Source organism: Prionailurus bengalensis, chromosome C1 (genome assembly GCF_016509475.1).
Source record: "Prionailurus bengalensis isolate Pbe53 chromosome C1, Fcat_Pben_1.1_paternal_pri, whole genome shotgun sequence".
In the NCBI taxonomy this organism is placed as follows: domain Eukaryota; kingdom Metazoa; phylum Chordata; class Mammalia; order Carnivora; family Felidae; genus Prionailurus; species Prionailurus bengalensis.
In genome coordinates this window covers 38,347,226-38,363,492 of record NC_057345.1, presented here as the reverse complement: position 1 = coordinate 38,363,492, position 16,267 = coordinate 38,347,226, and the positions used below count along the sequence as shown (strand labels likewise).

At 35.7% G+C, this 16,267-nt stretch overlaps 1 protein-coding gene across 2 annotated transcripts in view; it reads left to right on the top strand.

Annotated features, from left to right (window-relative positions):
- The window catches only part of SPATA6 (spermatogenesis associated 6), a 142,985-nt gene that overhangs the window by 116,003 nt on the left and 10,715 nt on the right, over window positions 1-16,267 (top strand). For both annotated transcript variants that reach the window (XM_043574929.1, XM_043574928.1), the window contains exon 12: window positions 14,582-14,673. In XM_043574929.1, coding sequence (XP_043430864.1) covers window positions 14,582-14,673 — 92 coding nt within the window. The remainder of the gene's footprint in view (window positions 1-14,581; window positions 14,674-16,267) is intronic.

The window sequence follows — 16,267 nt, the reverse complement described above, 5'->3', positions numbered from 1 at the left end:
GATACATGATTTAGATTAACTTTTCTAAATATGTAGTTTGAGAGCTCTTTTTTCTGTCTCATCATTTATTCTAGAATAAGCATGGCAGCTTAGTTTCTGAGATTTCCTGGCTTTCTTTTTCTTCCCAACTTTTATATAGGATTTTTCTTTCCTTTGCTTTTATTCCCCTGTTCAATGTGTATTCTTTTTCCAAATGTTTATACTCAATGTAAAGTTTTATCTTGGAAGGTGACTTTGGAGTGTTAGTTTTGAGAGTGGATCTCACTGCTCCAGCTCCTTCAGAATTTATTGTAAATCCTTTGTACTCATCACTATGAAAGTGAGAAAACCTCTTCCAATTTCAGTTTCTGTTCTTAAATTGGCCCACCAGCCTTTTGAGTGAATACTCCGTTTTGTTACTTTGAAGTTATTTGGTTTATCAGATGCCTCAGTGCTTTCCTCTGATTTCAACAGATGGTGTTACCATCTCTATTATCTACTGGAGATTTATGTGTGTCTCCTGATATTTTGGGTTCATGGGAATATCTTGTCCCTTAATTTTGTTGCAGATGTTTCCCATGGATTTTTTTAGTACTGCTCTTCTAGGTAATTTTTAAAATTTTATTTCAGTATAATGTACTTTAATTCTAAGTTTTGTGGCACAGTGAGTCTTTAAAAAACACAATGGAGTACTACGTGGCAATGAGAAAGAATGAAATATGGCCCTTTGTAGCAACGTGGATGGAACTGGAGAGTGTTATGCTAAGTGAAATAAGCCATACAGAGAAAGACAGATACCATATGTTTTAATTCTTATGTGGACCCTGAGAAACTTAACAGAAATCCATGGGGGAGGGGAAGGAAAAAAGAAAAAGAGGTTTGAGTGGGAGAAAGCCAACGCATAAGAGACTCTTAAAAACTGAGAACAAACTGAGGGTTGATGAGGGGTGGGAGGCAGGGAAGGGTGGGTGATGGGTATTGAAGAGGGCATCTTTTGAGATGAGCACTGGGTGTTGTATGGAAACCAATTTGACAATAAATTTCATATATTGAAAAAAAAGAATCAATAATCAAAAAATGTCCTAACAATGGAATATTATTCAGCCTTAAAATGGAATAAAATTCTGATACATGCTCTAAAAAATAAATAAATAATAAAAAATAAAAAGTGAACCCTCGTGGGTGAATAGCATCCAGGTCAGAGACATGACATTACCAGCCCCCCAGAAATGCCTCTGGTGCCTCTTCTCAGTCACTACGAAACCTACTATTCTAATATCTAACAACATATAGGCTAGTTTTATGTGTTTTTGAACATTTCAGAAGTGGAATCATGGTATATATTCTTTTATATTTGGTCTCTTTGGCTGATTATTATGTTTGTGACATGCATGTGTTTCATTTTTATTACTATATAGCAGGAGTCAGCAAACTATGGCCCACTGGTGAATTCCAGACTTTTAAATTTTAAATAAAGTTTAATTGGAACATAGATAGACCCATTTACTTATGTATTATTTATGGCTGTTCTCAAGCTACAACAGCAGAGGGGAGTAATTGTGACAAAGAGCACATAACTTGCAAAGCTGAACATAAATGCTATTTGGTCCTTATAGTTTGCCACCCCTTGCCTTATAGTATTCCAATAAGAGTAGCAAAATTTATCAGTTAATTCTACTTTTTGAGGCTAATACTAATAGTACTGCTATCATCATTACTGTATATGTTCCTTGATGAACATATATATGTATTCCTGTTGGATATATACCTAAAATGGAATTGCTGGGTCCTACAGAATGTGTATTCTTCTGTAGAAGATGCTGCCAAAGAGTTTTTCAAAGTGTTTCAGTATTGAAACACATTTTCAAAGTGTCTCAGTATGGTTGAGAGTTCTGGTTTTCTACATCCTTGTTAACACACTGTATTTTCTGGGTTTTATTTTCCCATTATAGGTATTCCAGAGGGTATGAATTGGTAATGCAGTATGGTTTTGCTTTGCATATGCTGAAACTGTGTTTTGGATGCATACAGGTTTAGATTGTGTTTTTTGTTCTGGTTAATCGACTATTATTATTGTGAAATGTCTTTACCTCTAGGAAAGCTTCTTGCCTTCAAATGTAGTTAGTCTGATATTATTATAGTCCTATCAACTTTCTTTTGGTTAATGTTAATTGGTGTTTTTCACTCTTTTACAATCACCCTTTCTGTATCCTTATATTGAAGATGTGTGTCTTTTATAGTTGGGTTTTATAGTAGTCAGTCTTTCCCTTTATCATTTAATTACTATGTTATCATTTAATTACTGATATTGTTGGGTTTGTATCATTATCTTACTATTTTTCTATCTGACAGATGTGTTCATGTTTATTTTTAAATCTCCTGCATGTCTCCCTTAACTAAGATATTTTTATTCCCTTTTCTCCTTCTTTTAACTCATAGGGTATATATTTGCTTACTATTCTTTCAAAATATATGTATATATAGTAAATACTTGTATCCTCTATTGTAATCTCATACAATTTTTTCTTTACCAGTTTTTTGATAATTTTAGAACATTTACACTCCATTTAAATCCCTTGCTTCTTTAAAGTTATTGTTGTGATACATTTTATCTATATGTATTTTAGATTCCACAGTGCGTTGATACTATTATTTTGTATAGAAATCTTCACTTACATTTGCCTACATATTCATCCTTTTTTGGTTGCATTTTAGTTTTGAATTCTGTTTTCATTTTGAATCATTTCCCATTTGCCCTAAGAATTCCCCTTAGGGCTTTTTGTATGGGCCTGCTGTTGGAGAATTTTCTCATTTTTATTTACTTCTTTTTAGTACTTATTTGTTTATTTACATATCCACTAAATCTATGTTGGATTTTTTTTTCACTGGGCATAGATGTATATGTGGACAGATGTTTTTCTTCCCTTACTTTAAAAATAACATTTTGTGGGGCACCTGGGTGGCTCAGAAGCTAAGCGTCTGACTCTTGATTTCTGCTTAGGTGTTGATCTCGGGGTCGTGAGTTCAAGCCCTGAATTGGGCTCCACACTGATAATGACGCCTACTAAATAAATGAATAAATGAATAAATGAATGAATGAATAAATAAATATAAAAATATCATTTTGTTATCTTATGACTTCCATTATTTCCTTGAGAAGTCTGTTGTCAGTCTTACTCTTGCTTCCTTGAAAGTAATGTCTTTTATCTGTGGCCTCTTTTAGTATTTTCTCTTGTCCTTGGTTTTAAAAGATTTGGTTTGTGTATTAACCCTGATCAGAGTTTCTTGAATCTAAATTCATTACTTAAATTAATTTTGGAAATTCTAGCCCTTTATTTCTTCAAATGTGCTATACCTTTATTCCTTACTTCTTGGTCCAGTTACATCTGTTAGACCTTTTGATTATCTCCCTCAGTTTCTTGCACTTCTTTCTGTATTTGTCATCTTATTTTCTCTTTTATTAACATTTCCTAGAAACATATATTCTAGTTCATTGATCTTGTCTTCTACTGTTTCCAATACATTGTTAAACCCAACTACTAAATTCTTTATTTCTACTATTTATGTTTAGATATCAAATGTCTTTCTGATTAATTTTTATAAATGTCAATGTTTTTGGAAATCCTTAACCTTTGTGTCTATTTTGTCCAGTTTTTTATCTATTTTCTTGAACATATCCATCAAGGTTACTTTAAAGTGCTTAATCTCCTAATTCCAGTACCTGGATTATATTTGTGATCTGCTTTCTTTGTCTTTTTTACTCTTGCTTACCAGTTGTACTGTCGTGACTGTACCATTTATTTCATAATTAAATTCTAGACTTTTTTTAAATCTTTTTGACATTTATTTATTTTTAAGAGACAGAGAGATAGAGTGTGAGCAAGGGAGGAGCAGAGAGAGAGGGAGACACAGAATCAGAAACAGGTTCCAGGATCTGAGCTGTCAGCACAGAGCCCGTCGCGGGGCTCGAAGACACAAACTGTGAGATCATGACCTGAGCCCAAGTCGGACACTCAATTGACTAAGCCACCCAGGTGCCCCAATTTTTAAAAGAACTTAAGATCTTTCCAGGTGATGAGAGGGTTCCCTCTTTCCTTTCCTAGGCAGGGAACATCAGGGCTAAACTTGTTCAAAAGAGATCAAACTGGGTTGAGGCAATATTGATGTTTTGGGAAATCTCAGTTTATCCTTAATCAAACTTTTGCTAAATCTCACTTCAGCAGCCCTTGTTTTTGGTCATTAGCCTATGGTGCTTTCAAGTTGGAGTTTTTCAGGTCTTTGTCTTCTCAGTACCAAAAAACTGAGGCAATTTGTGTCCTGCTTCTCAGAAAGTTTAGGCTCAGTGCCTTGTACTTCCATACCAGGAACCATCAGAAAATATTCATGTATTTGAGTCCCCTCTCATCTCTGTGTTTGTAACATCAGCTCTACATAGTCACCAAGATGTCTGTCTGCCAGCACCAGCTCTGTGACTGGTTCTAGCTCCTCCCAGAAGTGAGGTGCCCTCAGGATAGATGATGTTGTTTTTTTTCCTGACAGATATTTGTCTTTTAATTACCATCTAAATGTATGGCATGGATCTTTCACTTTTCAGTCATTTTTGGATTAGCTTATTGCTCCCAACCTGGCATAGCTTCATAATTTGGCAAATACTGTGACAAGACACTTCTGTGTTTGAGGTTCTTCCAGTTCTCAATTTTACTTCTTGAGCTTGATGTGATTTACAAAAAGTTCTGCTGGATGCTCCATCCCCAGAAATAGCCTTTGCCTGAGCCAAGACCAGATTTTTTTTTAACCTAGCTAGTCCCAGATTGTCAAGTGTTTCCAGTTTAAAAACAGTTACAGGTTCTTAAGTGTTCATACTATCTCCAGGGTTTTTGCTGCTTGTGTTTTAGAGCCTCTAACTCTGGTCGGTCTTTCTCTCTTAAGTACCATGAAACTGTAGGAACATTCACTCTACTTTTCCAATATTTTGGGGTTAACTTCATACCCTCTAGTTTTACACAGTTTCATAAATCAATAAATGTCATAATTGAGAAACTGATTGTGCATCTAAGGCCTCGTAATACTCTAGTTACATCATTCCACTCTCGTACAACCATCAAAAATGTTATTGGTTTTTCTGCATCACAGCATTGACCCTTGTTCTAATCTAATATAAGTCCTGGTTCTCAGCGTCTAGCCCATGCTCAGGATGTGCAAATGCTTTGAAGAAAAATGGAAGTGCAGATCATCAGTCCACGTTTGAAAGTTTCTCTCCTCTGAAATGTATCACTAGCCTTCTTTTTTTCTGTACCTTTCTAATAACTTAAAACATAAATTTTTATTTTTTTCTGTCTTGTTTAAAAAAACAATTTAATGTTTATTTTTGAGAGAGAAAGAGACAGAGCACAAGCAGGGGAGGGGCAGAGAGAGAGGGAGACACAGAATCTGAAGCAGGCTCCAGGCTCATAGCTGTCAGCACAGAGCCTGACCCGGGGCTCGAACCCACTAACCATGAGATCATGACCTGAGCCGAAGTTGGATGCTTAACTGACTGAACCACCCGGGAGCCCCTTTTTCTGTCTTTTCTAGTTTTCAGCATGCGTATTTGTCTGTCATGAATTATTCCATCTAACCCCAAAACCATTTCTGTATGTTTTTATGAGGGGATTTGTGCTAAGTATTATTTTTTTTATTGCTACCATAACAAATTGCCACAAACTTAGTAGTTCAAATTGATTATCTTACATTTCTATAGACCTGACATGGGTCTCACTGGGCTAAAATCAAGGTATCAGCAGAGCTGTTTTCTTTATAGAGTTTCCAAGGAAGGATCAATTTCTGGTGACCACTCGTATTCCTTGGCATGCGACCATTTCCTCCATTTGCAAAGCCAGCAAATGGCTATATTCTTTTTTTTCCTTAATATTTATTTATTTATTTATTTATTTATTTTTGAGAAAGAGTGAGAGAGCAGGGGAGAGATAGAGAGATAGGGAGACAGAGAATCCCAAGCAGTCTCCATGCTGACGGCACAGAGCCTGACATGGGGCTTGATCCTATGAACCGTGAGATCATGACCTAAGCCAGAATCAAGAGTTGGATGTTAACCTACTGAGCCACCCAGGCACCCCCCATCCTTTACCCTTATTCTTAATCACATCTCCCTTTGTATGACCATAACCATGAAAGATTTTTCTGCTTTTAAGAACTCATTTGATTAGATTGGGTCCACATAGATGATCCGATGTAATCTTCCTTTCTCAAGATCCTTAACCTTAATCAAATCTGCAAAATTCCCTACTGTTACGTAGGGTAATATGTTCACTGATTCTGAGAATTAAGGCATGGACATCTTTGGGAACCATTATTCTGCATACCACACATTGTCACTAACATCTTCCTAGAATTCCCTTAAGATTTTTTTCTTTGTCATTTCTTTTCAACAGTTTACTATTATGCACTTAGCTGTGATTGTCTCTTGTTTTTATCCAATTTGGCCTTTGTAGTGCTTCTCAAAAAGCACATGTTAGACTTGTTGTATGTGTACCATATACCTCTTAAAGTCTTTTAATTCCTGGACATTTTCTGATGGGCATGTGCTATGTTATGAATATATTCCAGTCTGTGACATGTATGTTAGTTTTCTTAGTAAGAGTCCTTATGTGGATAGATATCTTAATTTAATGTAGCCCAATTTTCCTCTCCTTTTGGTTGGTATTTTGATTAGTGCTTTCTTTACATTCATATAGGAAAACTTAGGCCAACTATGATTCTGAATATATTTCCCTATTTAAAAAATCTTTTGTCATGTTGCCTTTTACATTAGATCTACAATGCACGTGGATTTGATTTATATGTATAATGTAAGATTTGGATGAAGGTTTATTTTTTCCCCTATGTTTATGGTCCATCATCTTTTTTTCAAATGACCATTTTTTCCTTACCCTGTTTACATGGAGATGATCCTGGATTCTATTCTATTCCATTAGGACTGTATATATGTGCGTCTGTTTCTGGATTTTCTTCTGTTGTGTTCATTTGACTCATTTTGTACTAACATCATATTCTCTCAATTGCTATAAGTTTATGATAACTTTTGATATCTAAAGCATAGGTTTTTCAGCTGTGTTCTTGCTTACTGTTCCTTGTTCTTTGAATTTCCATTTGCATTCCAAAATCAGCTGGTCTGTTTTAAAAAACGTGCTATGATTTTGGCCAGGATTTTATTGAATGTGTGCTTTCACTAGGGGAGAACTGGCATTTTACCAATATTGAGTCTTCCAATAGTGGTGTCTTTTTAAATTAATTTAGATATTAAATTACTCCTGATTATGTTGTAGTTTTAGAATTCTTATATTTCTTTTGGTAGATTTGTTCTTAGATGTTTGATACTTTAATACTATTATAAGTTGTATACTTTAAAATTCTATCTTCCATTCATTCTTGGTATAATGACTATATTATATTTTTATACAACAATCTTGTATCCAGTGACCTTACATTCACATATTAATGTTAATAGATAGTAGTTTTTGTTTTTTATGTATGTGTGTGTATATATAATGTAAATAGTGACATTTTTATTTCTCCCTCTTTAGTCTTAATGCTTTTTATTTCTTTTTCTTGCCTTATTACACTACCTAGGGTTTCCAAAGCAATATCAAACAGAAGTGGTGATACAGGGCATCCTTTCTTGTTTGCCACCCAAAGAGGAAGCTTTTTATAATTAAACATTAAGTATGAAGCATGCTGTACATTTTTTGTGGGTATTCTTTGCCACGTTACAGAACTTCCTTCTATTCTTTGTTTTCTGTAAGTTAAAAAAGATTTTTTTTTACTGTAAGTATATGGATTTTATGACACTGCATCTGTGGGAGTCATTATATGCTATTCCTCTTTATTTAATATGGTAAGGGGCATCTGGATGGCTCAGTCGGTTAAGCATCCGACTCTTGATTTCAACTCAGGTCATGGTGGGGATCGAGCCCCACATTGGGCTCCTCATTCTCAGCAGAACCTGCTGGGTATTCTCTGTCTCCTTCTCTCTCTCTGCGCCTCCCCAGCTCATTTTCTGTCTCTCTCTCAAAATAAATAAATAAAGGTTTTAAAAAATTGGGTTAATTTAAATGTGGTAAATTGCTTACTTGATTATTCAAGTGTTAAACCATGCTTGCATGTTTGGAACAAAACTCTTGGTCATAACTTTTTAAAATATATATATCCCTGGTTTCAATTTGCTAATGCTTTACCGAGTATTTTTACATCTAAGTTAGTGATTGTGATTGGTCTGTAAGTTTCCTTTCTTGTAATGTCTTCCTTAAGTTTTGGCTGGCCTCATAAAAATGATTTGGGAAATATTCCTAATCATTCTCTAGAAGAGTTTGTGTGAGATTATTTCTTAAATATTTTATTTTATTTATTTATTTAGTGTTTATTTATTTTTGAGAGAGAGCACACAAGCGGGGAGGGACAGAGAGAGAGGGAGACACAGAATCTGAAGCAGGCTTCAGACTCTGAGCTGTCTGTCAGCACAGAGCCTGAAGTGGGGCTCAAACCCACAAACTGTGACATCATGACCTGAGCCAAAGTCGGATGCTTAACCGACTGAGCCACCTACGTGCCCCATATCTTAACTATTTTAAATAAGCCCATCTTTATAGGAGAGTTTTCAATAAAGATTTTAATTTGCTAATTTTATTTCACTATGGCTAGATAACATACTTTGTATGATTTAAGCCCTTTTAAATTTATTGAAATTCACTTTATGGTTTAATGTAAGGTCTCTGCTGAAGAATTTTTCATGTGTACTTGAGAAAAATGTATATTCTGCTATTCTCTGGTAGCGTGTTTATAGATGTTAAGTCTAGTTGATTCAAGTCTTCTATTTCTTTGTTGATCTTCTGTCTTGACTGTTCTATCCATGGTGGAAGTAAAGTACTGAAGTCTCCGAACTAGTATGTTGTAGGAGTTTCTCATTCTCATAGTGTATGAATCAGGATTCTCCAGGGAAACAGAAACAACAGAACATTGTGTGTGTGTGTGTGTGTGTGTGTGTGTGTGTGTGTAGACATATATATACATATGTAAATACATATGTGCATATATGGAGAGACAAAGAGGAATTTTAAAGAATTGGCTCATGCAGTAGATTAGTTGTCTATATGTTTGTGGGTTCTTTTCTGGGTTCTCTAATCCATTGTCTGTGTGTCTGTTTTTGTGCCAATACCATACTGTCTTGATGATTACAGCTTTGTAATACAGGCTAAAGTCCAGGATGGTGACACCTCCAGCTTTGGTTTTCTTTTTTAACATTACTTTCACTATTTGGAGTCTTTTCTGGTTCCATACAAAGTTTAGGATTGTTTGTTCTAGCTCTGTGAATAATGCTGGTGCTATTTTGATTAGGATTGCATTGAATGTGTAGATTGCTTTGGGTAGTCTAGACATTTTAACAATATTTGTTCTTTCATTCCATGAGCCTGGGATGAAAAACATTTCTTTGTGTCTTCTTCAATTTCTTTCATAAGCTTTCTATAGTTTTCAGCATCCAGATATTTTCCCTCTTTGGTTAGGTTTATTCCTAGGTATTTTACGGTTCTTTGTGCAATTGCAAGTGGGATTGATTCCTTGATATGTTTCTGTTGCTTCGTTATTGTTGTATAGAAATGCAACTGATTTCTATACATTGATTTTATATCCTACAACTCTGCTGAATTCATGTATCAGTTCTAGCATTTTTTTGGTGGAGACTTGGGTTTTCCATGTAGAGTATCATCTTATCTGTGAAAAGTGAAAGTTTGACTTCTTTGCCAATTTAGATGTCTTTTTATCTTGTTTTATTGTCTGATTACTGAGGATAGGACTTCCAATGCTATGTTAAACAACAGTGGTGAGAGTGGACATCCCCTATCATGTTCCTGATCTCAGGAGGAAAGTTCTTCGTTTTTCCTCATTGAGGATGATATTAGCTGTGGGTCTTTTATATATGGCTTTTATGATGTTAAGGTGTGTTCTTTCTATCCCGACTTTCATGAGGGTTTTTATTAACAAAGCATGTGTATTTTGTCAATGCTTTTTCTGCATCTATTGACAGAATCATATGGTTCTTATCCTTTCTTCTATTAATGTTATATATCACATTGATTGATTTGTGAATATTATACCAGCCCTGCAGCCCAGGAATGAATCCCACTTGATCATGGTGAGTAATTCTTTTAATATACTGTTGAATTCAATTTGCTAGTATCTTGTTAAGAATTTTTGCATCCATGTTCATCAGGGATATTGGCCTGTTATTCCCCTTTTTAATAGGGTCTTTTTCTGGTTTGGGAATCAAGGTAATGCTTGCTGCCTTCATAGAATGAGTCTGGAAGCCTTCCATTTCTATTTTTTTGGAACAGCCTGAGAAGAATAGGTATTGATTCTGCTTTAAATGTCTGGTAGAATTCCCCTGGGAAGCCATCTGGCCCAAGACTCTTTGTTGGGAGATTTTTGATAAGCGATTCAATTTCTCCTCTGGTTGAGGGAAGCGGGGAGAGTCTGTTCAAATTTTCTATTTATTCCCTTTTGAGTTTTGGTAGTGTGTGGGTATCTAGGAATTTGTCCATTTCTTCCAGATTGTCTAATTTGTTGGCTATAGCAACATATAACTATATATTTTTCATAGTATTCTCTAATAATTGTATTTCTGTGGTGTTAGTTGTGATCTCTTTCATTTGTGATTTTATCTATTTGGGTCCTCTCTCTTTTCTTTTCGTTAAGTCTGGCTAGGAGTTTATCAATTTTGTTTATTCTTTCAAAAAACCAGCTTTTAGATTCATTGATCTGTTCTACTGTTTTATATTTTTGTTTTTTGTTTTGTTTTGTTTTGTTTTGTTTTTGGATTCTATATTGTTTATTTCTGCTCTGATCTCTATTATTTCTCTTCTGCTGCTGGCTTTGGGGTTTCTTTGCTGCTAGTTCCTTTCTAGTTTCTTTAGGTGTGGGGTTAGGTTATATATTTGGGACCTTTCTTGCCTCTTAATATAGGCCTAAGTTGCAATGTGTTTTCCTCTTAGGACTGCCTTTGCTGCATCCCAAAGAGTTTGGACTATTGTATTTTCATTTGCATTTGCTTCCGTATATTTTTTAATTTCTTTAATATCCTGGTTGAGCCATTCATTTTTTAGTAGGATGTTCTTTAACCTCCATGTATTTGGGGGCTTTCCAAATTTTTTCTTTTGGTTGATTTCAAGTTTCATAGCATTGTGGTTGAAAACATGAATGATATGATCTCAATCCTTTTATATTTGTTGAGAGCTGTTTTGTGACCGAGTATGTTATCTGTTTTGGAGAATGTTCCATGTGCACTCAAGAAGAATGTATATTCTGCTTTTGGTTGAAAAGTTTTGAATATATCTGTTAAGTCCATCTGGCCCAATGTGTCACTCAGAGCCATTGTTTTCTTATTGTTTTTCTGCTTAGATGATCTGTCCATTGTTGTCAGTGGAGTATTAAAGTCCCCTACAATCACAGTATTATTATGTATACATTTATTTATGTTTGTGATTAATTGATTTATATTTTTGTGTTCTCTCACGTTGGGGGCATAAACATTTACAATTGCTAGCTGCTCTTGGTGGATAGACCCCTTAATGATATAATGCCCTTCTTCATCTCTTGTTACAGTCTTTGTCTGATATAAGTATGGCTACTCCAGCTTGCTTTTAACATCCAGTAGCATGGTAGATGGTTCTCCATCCCATCACTTTCAATCTGCAGGTGTCCTCAGGTCTTAAATGAGTCTCTTGTAGGCAGCATATAGATGGATATTGTTTTTTTATCCATTCTGATACCCCATGTCTTTTGATTGGGGCATTTAGTCCATTTACATTCAGAGTGATTATTGAAAGATACGGATTTAGTCCCATTGTGTTATCTGTACGTTTTGTGTTTGTGGTGATATCTCTGGACCTTTATAGTCTTTGCTGCTTTCCACTCACAGAGTACCCCCCTTAGGATCTCCTGCAGGGCTGGTTTAGTGGTCATGAACTCCTCTAGTTTTTGTTTGTCTGGGAAAGCCTTTATCTCTCCTTCTATTCTGAATGACAGCCTTGCTGGATGAAGGATTCTTGGCTGCATAGTTTTCCTATTCAGCACATCGAATATTTCCTGCCACTTCCTTCTGGCCTGCCAAGTTTCAGTGGACAGGTCTGCTTCTACCCTTATGTGTCTACCCTTGTAGGTTAAGGCCTGTTTGTCCCTAGCTGCTTTCAGAATTCTCTCTTTATGTTTGTATTTTGTCAATTTCACTATATTATGTTATCCTGTTGACCTGTTTTCGCTGATATTGAAGGGAGTTCTTTGTGCCTCTTGGAATTGGATGCCTGTTTCCTTCCCCAGATTAGGGAAGTTTTTAGCTATAATTTGTTCAAACAGACCTTCTGCCCCTTTCTCTCTCTCTTCTCTGGAACTCCTATGACACAGATATTATTTCGTTTCATTGAATCACTTAGGTCTCTAATTCTTTCCTCATGGTCTAGTAATTTCCTTTCCCTCTTTTTTTCAGCTTCATCATTTTCCACAATATTATCTTCTATTTCACCTATTCTGTCCTCTACTTCTTCCATCCTTGCTGTCACTGCATCTAGTTTATTTGTATCTCATTTACAACATTTCTTAATTCATCATGACTATTTCTTAGGTCTTTGATCTCTGCAGCAGTAGATCTCTTCTTTCTTCTATGCTTTTTTTTTTCCAAGCCCATCTATTAGTCTTATGACTTTTATTCTAAATTCTTGTTCAGACATATTGTTTATGTCTGTTTTGAGCAATTCCCTGGCTGTCATTTCTTCCTGGAATTTCTTTTGAAGAGAATTCTTCTGTTTTATCATTTTGGCTAGGTTTCTGTCTTTTACATGTTTTAATAGCTTGTTATGTGTCCTGCACCTGCGAGTCCTGCTGTATTAAAAAGGGGTCATACACCATCCAGCACCTGGCTTTCAGGAAGTGTTTTTGGAATGTGTTGGCATGGACTTTGTTGTTGCAAATTTGGCTGCTCTGTCCCACTGCTCATAGTGGTGGATTGTTTGGACCTTCTACCAGCTGTGCTTTGATTTGTTCATTGAAGTAACCTTGGAAAAAAGGAAATGGGAGGAACCTTATCTCATACAAAGACAGAAATGAAGAGGGTGAAGAAAAAAAAAGGCCAGTCAGAGAATTAGAAAAACTAGAAGGCTTAATCCAGTGAGAGATAGGAAAATGAAGAAGAAGGAGTTACAGAAAAGGTATAAAAAGAATAGAGTAAAAATGCCTGATGAAACAAACAACCAGAAAAGGGAAAGAAAGAAAGAAAGAAAGAAAGAAAGAAAGAAAGAAAGAAAGAAAGAAAGAAAAGAAAGAAAAGGAAAGAAGAAAGAAAGAAAAAAAATATATATATGTAAAGTAAGACTTGACCAGAAACTATGAGTCCGATTCCAAAGGGGAAAACAAAGCAAGAAAGAGGAGGGTAGAAAGAAAAAGAAGGGAAAATAGAAGAGTAGGAAAGAAAAGAGAAAAATTTTTAAATTAAAAAAAAAAAACCAGACTAATATATAAAACTATAGGACACTTGTCTATTGGTACCTGGTATTGGCGACTGTGCTGGTCTGGATGAGAGACTGTCTAGTTCAATCAGTGTCAGTCCAGCTCCAGGAGATAAGCAGTTACCAGGCATGGAGGGGTGGGGTTTGGTGTAAGTGGGTCCCACCTCCACTGGGGGCCACTGTCCTGTTCTTGAAGCCCTGCTGTGTTGGTATTGGTGACACCCCAATCTCTCCTCCCCGGACTGGGAGTCTCAAACCATGCTTTCAGGCAGCCCATACAGAGTAGTGCCAATGGTGATCCTGTCCTGCTCCACAGTTCTCCTGTGCCTCCTGGGTGCTCAGCGGGGATTCAAAACCCGATGTCTTTTTTTTTTATTTATTATTTTAATGTTTATTTTTTGAGAGAGACAGCAGGAGCAGGTGGGAGTTGGGGGGAGAGAAGGGGACAGAGGATCCAAAGCAGGCTCTGCACTGACAGCAGAGAGCCTATGCAGGGCTTGAACTCAAAAACTGTGAGATCATGACCTGAGCCGAAGTTGGACGCCTAACCGACTGAACCACTCAGGCGCCCCAGTAGCTATGTATTTTGATTCTAACTGCCTTGACTTTCATTTTGATTCTCGTGGCTTGTTAGTGCATTTTGGCTTATGAATAGTAGGTACGTATTAGAATGCTTACATCTACATAAGTTTCCCAGGTACTTATTCTTCAGAGTGCAGGTGCAATCTTTTAGGAGTTCACATGACAATATGTAAGACATTACTACATATCTTACTACATATCTTGACACAGTACCCATTCCTGTTCATTTATTGATGCAAGAAATATCTACCAGTGTCTAGTCTTTGATAAGCCATATTAGCATAAGTAGAATAAAATCATATTTGTTTTATTGGACAGAATAACAAGTTCTCACCTCCCCTTTTGTTTCTTTTTAAGAAATCCAAGCATTCAATTCATTTCTTATAATGGGGGAGAGGGAGAGGATTTCCCAAAGAAACATAGAGATCATTTTAATTGCAAAATGAATTAATGAAAATCTTTAAATTTTTCAGGATGAGAGAGACCCAGAGAAAGAAGATGAACTGGAGCTGAAAAGAGGTCTTTTATACAGAGACTCTGCCTATGACAGTGACCCAGAGTATAGGTATGAGCTGGACTAATGCAGCATGTAGAGATCTTTCTCACAGTTTCTATAAAAATAACCTGCTTTTTAATCTGCTGGATTTGTGGGAAATTTAGACATAAATTGATAATTATTATTTATTTTTATGTTTACCTACATAAAACTTATTAAAATACTTAAATTACTGGGGAGGCTGAGTGGTTAGGTCAGTTGAGCTTCCAGCTCTTGATTTCAGCTCAGGTCATGATCCTGGGGTCGTGGGATTGAACCCCATGTCTGGCTCTGTGCTGAGCATGGAACCTGCTTCGGATTCTCTCTCCCTCTGCCCCTGCCTTGCTTGCACGCATGCTCTCTCTTTAACGACAACAACAAAATACTTTAATGATTGCATTACTGCAACTTTTCAAGGAAAACAAATATATTTTATTAAGGGTGATATTTTCCATTTTACTTAAGATTTATAGTATATTTGTCTGTCCTGCAAACCCACATATCCAGGACTTATTTTCAAGCACATTCTCATTCAAACAATAGTTTCCATAATTTTTGGAAATGACTAAGCTTTTTTTTTTAATAACCTAAGAAAAGTTGTTCTTCTAGCCTAATATTTCAGAAGTGTTAGTAATAGTAAAATTTTTGCAAGATTATGGTAGCAAATTTCATGAAGATTTTTTAAATCTCTATGTCAGTTGCCATAGAATGTGCTATTAAAAATTGAATGTAAATTGTGAGTTTATGTAACTGAAGGTTCTCTGAATCCTTTGGTGGTATACCACTGATTACCATATGGCTTCTACCTTCCTGAGTTTCCTGAAAAGCCAGTATAAGAGACAAGCTCCAGATAATGGAATATGTTTTGTTGCTAATTTGAGTTTTCAACTGAAGTTTCTGATTTTTACCCTGGTAAGTTAGGCTAAACATTCTGTGAACATGTGAGGACTTCTTTTGCCCATTACACAGAATATAAATGTGAACTCCTTTCCCAAAGCTACTGCTTCCCAACCAAGAGGCAACCTGGACATCTCATCAAGGGAAGTAGTATATTATAGGTGAGTTTGGAGAAGCAATCCAAACAGGAAAAAGAAGATCCAAGAAAGTCCACACCTTGAGGAAGAAGAATTTTTATCTTTTGTTATTATTATTTACTTAAAGTTCTATGCTCTAGATTACTACTATATGTATTTAGCATCCCAATTTTGGTTCTTAATCCATATATTTAATTCTAATTTGGGTAAGAATGGATAGGGTTGATAAAGAAAAGTACCTGATTTTCATGCTTTTGTATGCATAATATTTACCTGGGTTGCCTCTTTAAAATACAGATTTCTTCTTTATACCCCATAGATTCTGATTCCTTACCTATAGAGGTGAGACCTAGAAATCTACATTTTAAGAAATATCATAGATGCTTCTAATGCAGCTTGTGTAAGGACCACATTTTGAAAAACAGTGGTCTATTTAAAGTTTGCTGTAAACCTCAGTATTGGTTCTTTTTCCAGTTCACCAAGCAATGTTAATGGCTAAGCTTTTGAATACCTGAGATTGGTTTGGTACCTCTCAAGAAAGAGTTAAGCAGAGTATCAGAAAAGTTCTGTTTACACATTTTGGAGATTTC